The sequence below is a fragment of the Bos grunniens genome, chromosome 5, assembly GCF_055505025.1.
Source record: "Bos grunniens cultivar Pamir isolate PY7600 chromosome 5, Bosgru_T2T1.0, whole genome shotgun sequence".
Lineage (NCBI taxonomy): Eukaryota > Metazoa > Chordata > Mammalia > Artiodactyla > Bovidae > Bos > Bos grunniens.
This window is the reverse complement of record NC_141169.1, coordinates 70835747-70847774: the sequence shown is the minus strand read 5'-3', so window position 1 is coordinate 70847774 and position 12028 is coordinate 70835747. Positions and strand designations below refer to the sequence as shown.

General features: G+C 46.6%; 1 protein-coding gene across 2 annotated transcripts in view; it reads right to left on the bottom strand.

The window, feature by feature from the left end:
* Positions 1 to 10182: 10182 nt before the first annotated feature.
* Positions 10183 to 12028, bottom strand: part of POLR3B (RNA polymerase III subunit B) — a 115995-nt gene continuing 114149 nt past the window's right edge. For both annotated transcript variants that reach the window (XM_086401144.1, XM_086401143.1), the window contains one exon: positions 10183 to 10931. In XM_086401144.1, the coding sequence (XP_086257270.1) occupies positions 10802 to 10931 (130 nt within the window). In that variant the 3' untranslated portion in view covers positions 10183 to 10801. The remainder of the gene's footprint in view (positions 10932 to 12028) is intronic.

Genomic DNA, 12028 nt, shown 5'->3' with positions numbered 1-12028 from the left:
CTTGTGTTTTAGCTTCTCTGTGCGTGTGAGTGTGCTAAGTCACTTCAGTCGTGTCTGACTCTTTGCGACTTTATGGACTGTAGCCTGCCAGGCTCCTCTCCAGGCAAGAATACTGGAGTGAGTTGCCAAGCCCTCTTCCAGGGGATCTTCCTGACTCAGGGATCAAACCTGCATCTCCTGCGGCTCCTGTATTACAGGCAGATTCTTTGCTGCTGAGCCACTGGAGAAGCCTGTATCTTCACTGTCTTCCCTCCCAGTTTGAGAATCTAACTCAGGACTGTATTCCCAGGACTTAGGAGAAAGCCCTCCACTTAGAAGAAACAGAGAATGGTGGTTGAATGAACTGATGGTTTAACTTCTTGGACCTCTCCAGGGATGCGGAATTCCACAGACAATGAAACAGCCCATGATGTCATCTGAACAAATGAAGTAGATCCACTGGTTCAAGGTCTCTACTGCCTTCCCAGGATTCTAACTGCAATTAATGCTCTGAAGCAGGGTTCCCAAAGAGGAGCAGGATTGAAAGGCAGAGAGGGCTCCAGATCAGCTGATCAGCAGATAACATCTCTCTGAAGCCTCTCTGGTGGCTGGACCAACCCAATGATAGGCTCTGGCCGTGTTCCAGCCGCTGGTCTGCTTGCCCCTCTTTTCCCTAATCCAGGTTTAACAAGATAAGCATCATTAAGAGAGGCAGAGCAGTTATCCTTTAAGTGAGCAAAGTGACTCTTCACAGAAGGACTGATTTTAATAACCCAGTGCAAGACCCCCTTTAAGGTACAGAGTGATTCTGGCACATCAGTTAAGTGTTACACAAAACAGACGTGAGTGTTCAAAATCAAAGGCGGTTTTCATTCATGTGAAAAGGGATCAGCAAGCTGCAAGAAAACTGGGGTGCGTAAAAGTCCCTGGGGCCTCCGTCCACAGCAGGAAAAGCTCAGAGTAGATTGGACCCAGGGGGAAGCAGCCTGGGCCGCCCATAACTCAGAGATAGAAGGCGGCGATCTCCGCACGCGGCCCCTATTTCATGTGCGGGCTCCTGCCTCTGATCTTTGGGCAGCCGCCTAATTGCCAATGACTGTTTCTGTGGACATGAGGGTCTGTTAAATGTGTAAGGCCTGCATTTTTCCAGGGGAGACTTTTTCCTTTGCACGTAAGCCAAAGATTCTTTCAGACACAAATTCTTTCTTACGCAGGTCATCAGATTCTTGCGTGGGGGACATTAATGTGGAGTTCAATGCACACAGCTGAAAATGAATACATATATATGAATATAAATATATAAAACCTAGTAACTGAGGGTTTCAGGATGCTGGATGGGAAGACCAGCACATTATGGGCATGTCCTGAATTTTTTTCACATGCAAAGATGGCGCTCCTAAGCCAGTATTAGGGTTAGGGTTAAAATACTTGAAGCTGTTTGCTTCCAACAGTGGAAACGGCTTTATTTTCAGTCAACCACACCCTCTGACCCAGTCTCCACTGTAACCAAGGCACATATTTGGGAGTGTCTGAATAGAAGTGAGGGGCAATTTAAACTTACCGCTCCAACCAAGATCAAACCCTTGCCTTATCGGTATTATAGGCTGCTGCGTGAAGGTAACAAATCACACAGCTGAACCAGACTTGATTCAGAAAGAGGAGAGATGTTATTATACAGGAAAGGCAAATAGGTTCCATACAGAAGCCACTTTCAATCAATTATAATGAGAGCTGATATTTATTGAGCACTCATTTATGTGGGTCACATAAACTGAGTATTCTTACCTCATTGATAGCGCAGTTGGTAAAGAATCTACCTGCAATGTAGGAGACCCCGGTTCGATTCCTGGGTCAGGAAGATTCACTGGAGAAGGGATAGGCTATCCATTCCAGTATTCTTGGGCTTCCCTTGTGGCTCAACTATAAAGAATCTGCCTGCAATGTGGGAGATCTGGGTTCGATCCCTGGGTTGGGAAGATCCTCTGGAGAAGGGAAAGGCCTACCTGCTCCAGTATTCTGGCCTGGAGAATGTGACCCCTATATAGTCCATGGGGCCACAAAGAGTCGGACACGATTGAGCCACTTTCACTTCATTTTGCAGATGAGGAAATTGAGGCAAAATAATTTGCCCAAGATCATTCAGCTAGTAGGTGGTGAGCCAGGATTTGAAGGTGGGCAGTGTGAATGCAGCATCCTAGCTCCCAACCATGGTCCTGGCCTACCAACTGGTGGGGGCTGGCGGTCTGAGCTCCGTAGGTCTGAGGCCGAATTCAGGTTTAAGCAGGGTGGACTGCCATGATTAATTAGAGAGCTGCCAAAGGGATGCAGACACAGAAAAGAAGCACATGGGTGGTACTGGCATCCCTGATTTTATTGAAAAGAGAAAGGTCTTACAACATCTGTGCAATCAGAACCATGGCTGTCTCAATCTCTGCAAATGTTCACTCCTAGATTTTTGTAACATCTGACACTGAGGAAGGTAATCAGAGTAACTCTCCTGGTAGGGAGAGCAGGTAATAGATCACAAAGAGCCTCGTGTTTCATTTTCTGGCCTGACGTTGATAAATTTCAGTTTCTGAAAGATTGGAGACCTACATGGGACACGCAAGACCCAGAGTAACAATGAAGGAAAATTTCTAGGAATTCAGAAAGACAGCTGCTGCTGCTGAGATTCCAGAGCCCTCGCCCCAGGACTGTCACCTTCCAGTGCAGGCGGGACTCTGGCTTGCTGGGATGGCCAGGACCCCGTTTACTCCCACAGGACTATTCAAAGGAAGGGCAGTCTTTGGCTTTGGAGTAGATGGGGGGCTAAAGAGTCCCTGCCACATGGCAGGCAGATGCAAAGCTGAGGTTTGCCTGGATAAAAGATGAGAATCAGCACCCATCTTTGACAAAAACAAAAAATAGGCGAAATCTAAAACGTCAGGCTGCGGGCAGATGTGAATAGAAATGTAAATTATAACTAATCTTATTTTTTTTAGTATCTGTAACATTATCAGCAGATACATAAAAGCACATTTTACAATAGGAATGAAACAATTAATGACCAACATGATTGACGTGTTTTATCTGATGTCATTTACGACGGGTACATTGGAGACAAGACAAGGGCTTTGTGGTTCGGGTTAACATTTGTTAGTATAGTCACTCCATTTTCCAGAGGCATATGAGCTGCCCGTCTGAGGGCCAAGCCATACAACTGCGGTCTGAAACTGTTTTCGTCTGCTTTGTCATGTAAACCGCTTTCATCTGCCCTGTCTGGAGACATGCTTGATCATCAAGACTAGGGGGAAGCTACTGGCATCTAGTGGGTAGAAGCCCGAGGTGCTGCTCAATGCCCTCCAGGGCACAGGTCAGCACCGCACCCCCCTCCCCACACACAAAATTATTTGGTTCAAAATGTCAGTAGTGCTGAGGTTGAGAAACTGATCTAGTTTGATGTTTACACATATGGGGAGAGGAAAGCTAACCTCTATTGAATGTTTACCGGGGCGGGGTTGGGGGGCGGAGGGATTTCCTTGGTGGCTCAGGAGGTAAAGAATTTGCCCACGATGCAGGAGACCCAGGTTCGATCCTTGGGTCAGGAAGATCTCCAGGAGAAGGGAATGGTTACCCACTCCAGTATTCTTACCTGGAGAATTCCATGGACAGAGAAGCCTGGTGGGCTATACAGTCCATGGGGTCACAGAAAGTAGTAGGACATGACTAAGTGACTAACCCTTTCACTTTCAGGTGCTGTTCACTTGAATTAACCCATCTCACCCCAAACCTGTGCGGTAGCCACTATTCTCACTCCTGAACCAAGCCCAGGTCGGGTGGAGGAGGCAGGCAGGCAGGTAGATTACTCTATGAGACAGATGGGAAGCGCAGGGCAGGGCGTCACCTCTGCTGGGCTCACACGCATAGTGCAGGAAGGGCAGAGTGTTCTGCTTGCTCTCTCCCTCCTTACTGGTAACACCACTGCCGATGCCTGTTCAGGCAGGAGCTCCAAGGTCACTAGTGGCTCTGGTGTTCCCTCACCCAAGCCTACAGGTTCAGCACCTGGAAAGAATAGGAAAATCACAGCTCCAAAATAGCCCTGCGGGGCCCACAGAAGCTGTGGGGCACCCAGCGCATCTCCGCTGACTTTGAGCTTTGCTTTGGGAGAGATGACACTGTGGTACCCCGGGAGCACCTGGACAGTACACTGAAACGCCCAGCAGGAATAGAGACAGAAACTGGAGTATTCTGGAGAGAAAACAGCCACCTTGGACGTGGGTGTGTCTGTGGGGCTGGCAGGCAGATCTGGACTGAGTGGAAAGAAGCTGCAGGAGAAAGGGGAACCTCAGGGCTGGAGAGTCAGAAACCGGTCAGCACAAGAGACAGCAGCATCCTAGGTTGCTCAAGAGTTGTTTTTTCCTGCATAAATCTGGCCTTTAATGAGTAATTTCCTCTCCATCAGCAGGGGGTGGGGGTGGGGCGCAGGAGGGTGTTGGAAGGGAGGGCTGGAGCCCTGTGGGAGGAGTGGCCCCGCCAATCTGCTTCTTAAGGGGAAGTCACATCACAGGAGAGAGAGTGGGGGGCTAGTTTTCAATGTGTGCCTTCTTTGGCACCCCTAAAAATCCAAAGGCTGGTTCTAAGAGAGGATGGAATCCAAACCTCTTCACACAGCTTGCAACAGTGGGTCTCAACGTTTAGACTGCATTGGAACCACCTAGAGGGCTTTTGGGAGAAGGCAATGGCACCCCACTCCAGTACTCTTGCCTGGAAAATCCCATGGATGGAGGAGCCTGGTGGGCTGCAGTCCATGCGGTCGCTAAGAGTCGGACACGACTGAGCGATTTCACTTTCACTTTTAACTTTCATGCATTGGAGAAGGAAATGGCAACCCACTCCAGTGTTCTTGCCTGGAGAATTCCAGGGACGGGGCAGCCTGGTGGGCTGCCGTCTATGGGGTCACACAGAGTTGGACACGACTGAAGCTACTTCGCAGCAGCAGCAGCAGCAGCGGGCTTTTGTTCATCAATCCATAGACTGCTGTGCATGTGTGCTAAGTCGTTTCAGTCATGTCTGACTCCTTGCAACCCCGTGGACTGTAGTCCGCCAGGCTCCTCTGTCTATGGGATTGTCCAGGCAAGAATACTGGAGTGGATTGCCATGCCCTTCTCCAGGGTATCTCCCTGACCCAGGGATCGAACTCGTGTCTCACATCTCCTGTATCAGCAAGCAGGTTCTTTGTCACTAGCCCCACCTGGGAAGCCCCACAGACCTCTGTGTTACACCCAAATTCCTAACAAGTTCCCAGGTGACATTGATGCCTCTACTGGTCCAGGGACCACACTTTGAGTCAGGCTACCTGCCCCACTCCAAACAGCAGTTATCATTACTTAACCATAAATGGTATTATCATTATTATTATTCCAGTGTCTTCAAAGACAGTGTTAATAGGAGTCCCTATTTAACACGCAGTAAATGTCCTAATCTCCAAACAAACTGTATGAAAAATGCAAATGTAAACGTCACCCCAGCATCTCATACAAAAGATTTTGGATCCATCATCTGTTTTAATTTATTCACACTACTCCTTGCCTTCATTAACATGGATGATCGGGAGTTACCAGACCTAAAATTTATTATGTATGGAATGAGATCTATTACCCGGATTTGAAAAACACTTTAAGTCCTCGGACTTTGGTCTGAGATTTTAGACCTGAATAAAGAATGTGAGTTTCAGGTTGTCCTGAGAATGTCTGCCATGATATCCTGATCACAATAAATTTGATTTGCTGCAACAAATCTCTTAATTGCTTCTGGAGCCCATGTCTGAAATCCAAATTGGTAGCTTGGCTTCGATAACAGAGAGTATATATACTTCTGGATTGCCACCGCTGATTTTCTTCCTCCCGTTTGAAATGGCCTCTTTAAAGGCTTGACAGTAATTTCCCACCAACCTTGGCCCCGTGGGGCTGATGTAGTAAAAGTCCAACTTTTAGTCAGCAAATGAAATAAGCTGTTTTCAAGACACATATGGAGTAAATATGGACGGTAAAGAGGTGCTACTTTTACAGTCACTTTTCTGAACATCCGTCTCACAAAGGAATCACTTACAGGCCTCTGGGAACCTGGCTGCTCTATCCTCAGCCGGGCGAGCTGCGGATGGGCTCAGCCACCAGCCCTCCTGTGCTCCCTCTCATGCGACTCATTACCGCAAATGAAGGTGTTGGCCCCAAACGCTCTGAAGCAGCTGAAAACTATCCTAATATATAGCACCCAATCAAGCCCCTCTCCGCCTTGACTAGACTCTCCGCACATGGAAGTGTTTTGAGATCTGGTTCTGTGGGCTCCCACGCCGACGACAGGCCTCACTTTGATGTCAGCGATAAAATGGTTGTTCCATGGAAGTGTGTTCTTTAATCCCACCACCCTCCTTCCCCCTCATCACCGTGAACCAGGGCAGCTTTCACAAACAGCTTTGGTAGAACCCTCCAGTCTCTGCCCTTGGCCCTGGTTCCTATACTCTTTCTTCCAAAGGAAACCAGGGGCTTACTTTTCCTGACCCTTTCCTGATGAGGCCAGTCCTGGCAGCGGTGCAAGTGAGGAGTCTGAACACTCTCACTGTGTGCCTGTCACGCGCCAGGCACTGTGCTGAGTCATTTAGACATATTATCTCATTTAACCTTGAAAAGGGGCCCTGGCTGTCAGTTTTGTTACTTTTTCCCGTTTTGAAAATGGATAAACTAAAGCAAAGATAACATATGATAGTTGGGGTGACAAAGCCATTGGATGAAGAGGCTGAACAACAGGTTTAGAATCTGTGTTCTTTTTAAAAACTTAACTTGTTGAAGTATAACGTGTATTCAGAAAAGTGAAAAATCCTGTGTATGTAGCTCAGTGTATGTTCATAAACACCCATATAACCAACTTAGGTACAAAAAAAAAAAAAAAAAAAATACAGCCAGCACCCTAGAAGCCCCTTGTACTACATAGTCACCAGCCACCCCACTCAGCACAGGAACTGTTATCAAGATTTCTTAGATCATACGTTAGTTTTGCTTATTTTTGAATTTAAATGGAATCAATACAGTGTGTATTCTTTTGTATTTAGCTTTTTTTTTAACCCACTATTACCGCTGTGAGATTATCTGTGATCTGTGTGAGGCTTTTCATCACTATATAGTGTTCCACTTGCAAACATGCTATAACAGATCTATTTCATCATTAGTAGTAGTAGTAGTTGTTGCTCAGTCATGTCTGACTCTTTTTGACCCCATGGGCTGTAGCCCGCCAGGCTCCTCTGTCCCTGGGATTTCGCAGGGCAAGTACACTGGAGTGGGCTGTCATTTCCTTCTATATCACATTGTTAATAGGCAGGGGTTATTTATGTCAGGGCTACTACATCAGTGCTATTAGAAGCATTTCTGCTCCTGCCTACTGATAAGACACACACACACTTCTGATGGGCACACACATCCAGGAACGGGACGGCTGAGCATGTTCAGCTTTAAAAGACACTGCGAGCAGGCCAGCCAGTGCTGTTAGGAGCTGGCAAATGCCTTGATGGGTATGATGGACTGAACTGTGCCTCTCCAAAATTCCTGTGTTGAAGCCCCAACTCCCAATGTGGCTTTATTTGCAGACAGGGCCTTTAAGGAAGTAATTAACGTTAAATGACGTCACAGGTGTTCTTTGAAACAGAGGAGACCCAGAGCTCACTCATTCTCCTCACACACACAGAAGAAAGGCCACGTGAGGACACAGTGAGAGGCAGCTGTCTGCAGCCAGGAAGAAACAAGAGTCCGCACCAGAGACCAAACCTGTCAGCACCTTGATCCTGGACTCTGAATCTCCAGAACTGTGAGAAAATAAATGTCTATTGTGTAACCGCCCAGTCTGCGGCATCCAGAGCCGCCTACTACGAGGGGAAAAGTGGTAGAGAAGCTGGGTTCACCTCAGGAAGCTTGCTTTCTATTTGGGATCTTGGCCTTTCTAGGCCTGTCCTCTTGGCCATACTGAGCCCACAGTTTTGTCTCCCCAGCCCTTGGACTCACCAAAGCTCGGGAAAGGGGTGCAGTCTTGCAGTGGCTTTGGCCTGGCTTTTTAGCCTTTCATCCTTGAGCCAATTTCAGCCTGGCAAAGCCCAGAGGGAAAAAGGCACTTTGAGAGTGGCCTGCAAAAGGTTATTTATCATTCCTGGAAATGGAAATCTAAATGGTCATTTTTTAAAATAAGGAACTTACAAAATAAAGCTGTTGCTGCTGCGGCTGCTAAGTTGCGTCAGTCGTGTCTGACTCTGTGGGACCCCATAGACGGCAGCCCACCAGGCTCCCCCGTCCCTGGGATTCTCCAGGCAAGAACACTGGAGTGGGTTGCCATTTCCTTCTCCAATGCAGGAAAGTGAAAAGTGAAAGTGAAGTCGCTCAGTCGTGTCCGACTCTTTGCAGCTCACCAGGCTCCTCCGTCCATGGGATTTTCCAGGCAAGAGTACTGGAGTGGGGTGCCATTGCCTTCTCCGAAATAAAGCTGTAGTGGAGCTCATATCAATTCTGGGTTCTTTTCATCAAAATATTATTCAGTCAACTAGTTATTCAAATGGCGTATCTGCTGGTTTTTGAAATTACCAACCTGACACAATTTTTTGCTCTAAGGAGGTCTCAGTTTGGAACCCATACTTTCTAGATCTTTGTTAACTTGGAGAACTGGGAACTTCCTAGCCAAATTCCCTTCAGAACTGACTGAACTGTTTTTGAAAAAAGAAGTTTAAGAATTCAAATACTCAGTGGCACTTGAATTAAAAAAAAAACAAAAACCTGTCACATTTAGTGACTGAAAAATAGAATCCTGTGGATGATGCTCAGAGTTGCACAATGTGAATGTACTTAGTGCCCCTGAACTGTACAGTTATTGGTTAAAATAGCACATAAAATATAAATAAATAAATAGCACATAAAATAGTATGTGAATTTCACAATAAAAAAATTTCAAAAAAAAACCCCAGAAAAATAAGAATCCTGGATGCAACCCAAAGTGAGCCCTCCAAACCAGGAACCCTGGTCTCCAGGCCCCTACTGTTCCCCATCAGTGGTGGGGTGCAGGGTGAGTCAGCCAGTTGCAGCTTCAGCTTCTTGGGCTGTTTCGGAAACTTCAGAGCACAGCTAACCCTCAGCACTGCTGGGTTAAGCCTCAGCACTGGTTGACGGGCAGTGTCCCATGACTAGTGGCATCTGGTCTCCCCCACTGGGCTCTGAGCCCCTTGGGGCAGCAGTCGTGTCCTGCCCCTTCTATCCTCAGTACAGGGTCTCACAACGGGAATGTGATGAAGCCCCCGTGCCAGCACTCTGCATGCTGGCAGCTCCTCCCAGGGGTCACTGTCATGGCATGCCTCACGGGGCAGGGCTACGGCATCTTTAGCAGAGTTGATAGTGAGTTGTCATGTAGCAGGAAATAGTCAAAAGTTACCGTACAAAGCTCCTTATACGGCCCACGAAATGCAGGACATACACATCCCATCTAGTAGAGTCATCTTCAGGCACCAACACTCTTGAGAACAACAAAGCCAGATGCAAAGAAGGAACCACCAGCTGAAGCAAGAGATCTGGGTGTGCAAACCCCTCTGCCTTTGTAAATCCTACCCGTCCCTGAAGGGAACAGAGACATGTGGAGACAGCTGGAGAAGGTCTGCTCCCCAGCAGTCCATCCTGAGAAACCTCAGGACCTGAGTGAGACTGTTGAGGTTGGCTTCAAATATCAGTGACTAGCCTGGCTCCCTCTCTCAGAGGTCCCAGCACAGTAGCTTGGTAAAGCCTCTGAACAAGTCTGTGGTAGTTTTACGTGGATACACTCTGTTTCTCAACCTTAATTGACACTGGACCTTGATTCTAGAACACCTATTAATATTCCGTGGCACAAGCTGAATGTGACACGCTGGGGACCTGGCCTTAGACCATTACTCAAAGGTTTTCTGACTTACAAATAATCCCTAACACAAATATTTATCTGGCTTCAGGGCAGAGCAATTAAGAACAACCTATTATAGAATCGGATGAAGAGTGCTGTCCGATTAAAAACCAAATGAACAGCTAAACATCCTGGCAGGAATGGAAGGGATGGAAAACTTAACAAAGCATCCATGGAATTATTTTCAGATACTCAACAAACGTTACTGCATATGATCATGGCGGTTCAGAAGAGTAGCAGTTAGTCCTTAAGACAAGGTGACATCCTTGGTAAACTTGAGAGTACCTTAGGAAGACATTTATTAATAGAATTAAAAAGTTGGGTGTATAAAGACAAGATTCAATTGTTGGGAAAATTTATCCCCTCACTGCACCGGACAAGAAAGACCCTGCTTATCCTCTCAGCTTCCTGCTGTTGTTTTCCTATAGACACAGCTCAGAACAGACTCCCAGACAAAGGAGTCAACCAACTCAAACAGATTCTTCCTGTTTCCTAAGAATCTTGAGTTTTCTTTGACCCTAAACATTATTTTCTTAAGGAGGAAGGTCTTTCTAATGAGTAAATTTCAAGATACCAGGCCATAAATAAAACCTTATCCTTTAGTTCACATCCACTTGTGAATCACATTTGGTACATGGACAAGAGACTTCACTAGAGTCTGTATCATTGGCACCTCTCTCGTGGCATGAGGCTCGTTGATGGAGGTTGCTCAGCCAAGTCTCCCAACGTATAAAAAGCCTCTCCATCAATTATGTGGTTTGTTTTTTTTGAGAGAGAGAACAATTCAAAGGATGTTTGAACACCCCAGAGTACAGGTGGTCCTCATCTCTTCCGCTTTCCACTGCGTTGGACATATCGACCGTTCTTTTTAAATAACCATCCGCCATCCTTACTCGTTGTACTTGGACAGTTTCAGTCTGGGGATGATGTTCATGGACTGCAGCTCCTGGAAGAGCAGCTTGCAGGCGTACGGGATGCGCAGGGAGGACACGTGGCAGGACGACTTGCAGAAGTGGCACCTGAAACCAAGTCAGCTGTGTTAGAGGGACAGCAACTCGGGCGGAGGCAGCGCGAAGGAAGGGAAGATGCGCTCTGCCCATTCCACGACCATCCTATTGAATTCCCTCGTTTCCTAGTCCTCGTGTTCATTCACACTATCAAATAACTATGTATGAAAGTGAAAGTGAGTCACTCAGTGGTGTCTGACTCTCTGTGACCCCATGGACTATAGCCCGCCAGGCTCCTCTATCCATCAAATTCTCTGGGCAAGAATACTAGGGTGGGTTGCCATTTCCTTCTTCAAATATGTATGTGTACACCCGTGGAATAAAAAGAAGCATCCAAGGCAGGAAAAGAAAAAAACAAACCAAATACCACTCCCCCAGTTTTAAAAGCACGTACTTTTAATCAGTTGCATCCACACTTCTAGACCTTTCTCTTTAAAATGCAAAATATCTGCCTATACACTTGTTTTGAATGAGGCCCAGAAATCTGAACTATCTGAAAGTAACTCAGATTTAGTCTTTGTTGTTGAAAGAATTTCAAAACAATTTAGTCCCTATCCCTGTAGTTGAAAAGCTACTACTGCTCTATACAATTCTAGACAAGATGCTCAATTTGCTTTCTGTCACTGAAATGCTTGAAGTGTGATGGGCAAGAGAAGACTTTCATACAGGAAGGTGGTGTCAGTCACATGCTACTTATTTTTCCAGTGCTCTTCAAGCATAGATATTTCCCTTAGTCCTGGAGGCCACTGCGCTCACAATGCACTGATTCCTGTGTGTGTTCATGTATTCCCACTTTATCCTCACAACAGCACCTGCTCCGAGCCAACGTATCTGCTCTTTCAATTAGTTTTCTTTTCTCTTCCTTCAGGAAAAGCCAGTGAACTGAACCTAGATCTTAATCAATGGCTACAACGGAAGAAGGGTCCCAGGAGAGCAGCTGAGTTATTCTCTTAGGTTTCAGACCAGAATAGGACCTCACCCTGTATCTCAAGGGTCTGGGGTACCTGGGACAATAGATTTCCAGTATATATCCTGAAACTTAACAGGTAGAAAACTGGATCCTCCCAGCTAACAGGGTGCAAAATGAATGTAGGAGGGACAGCAACCAT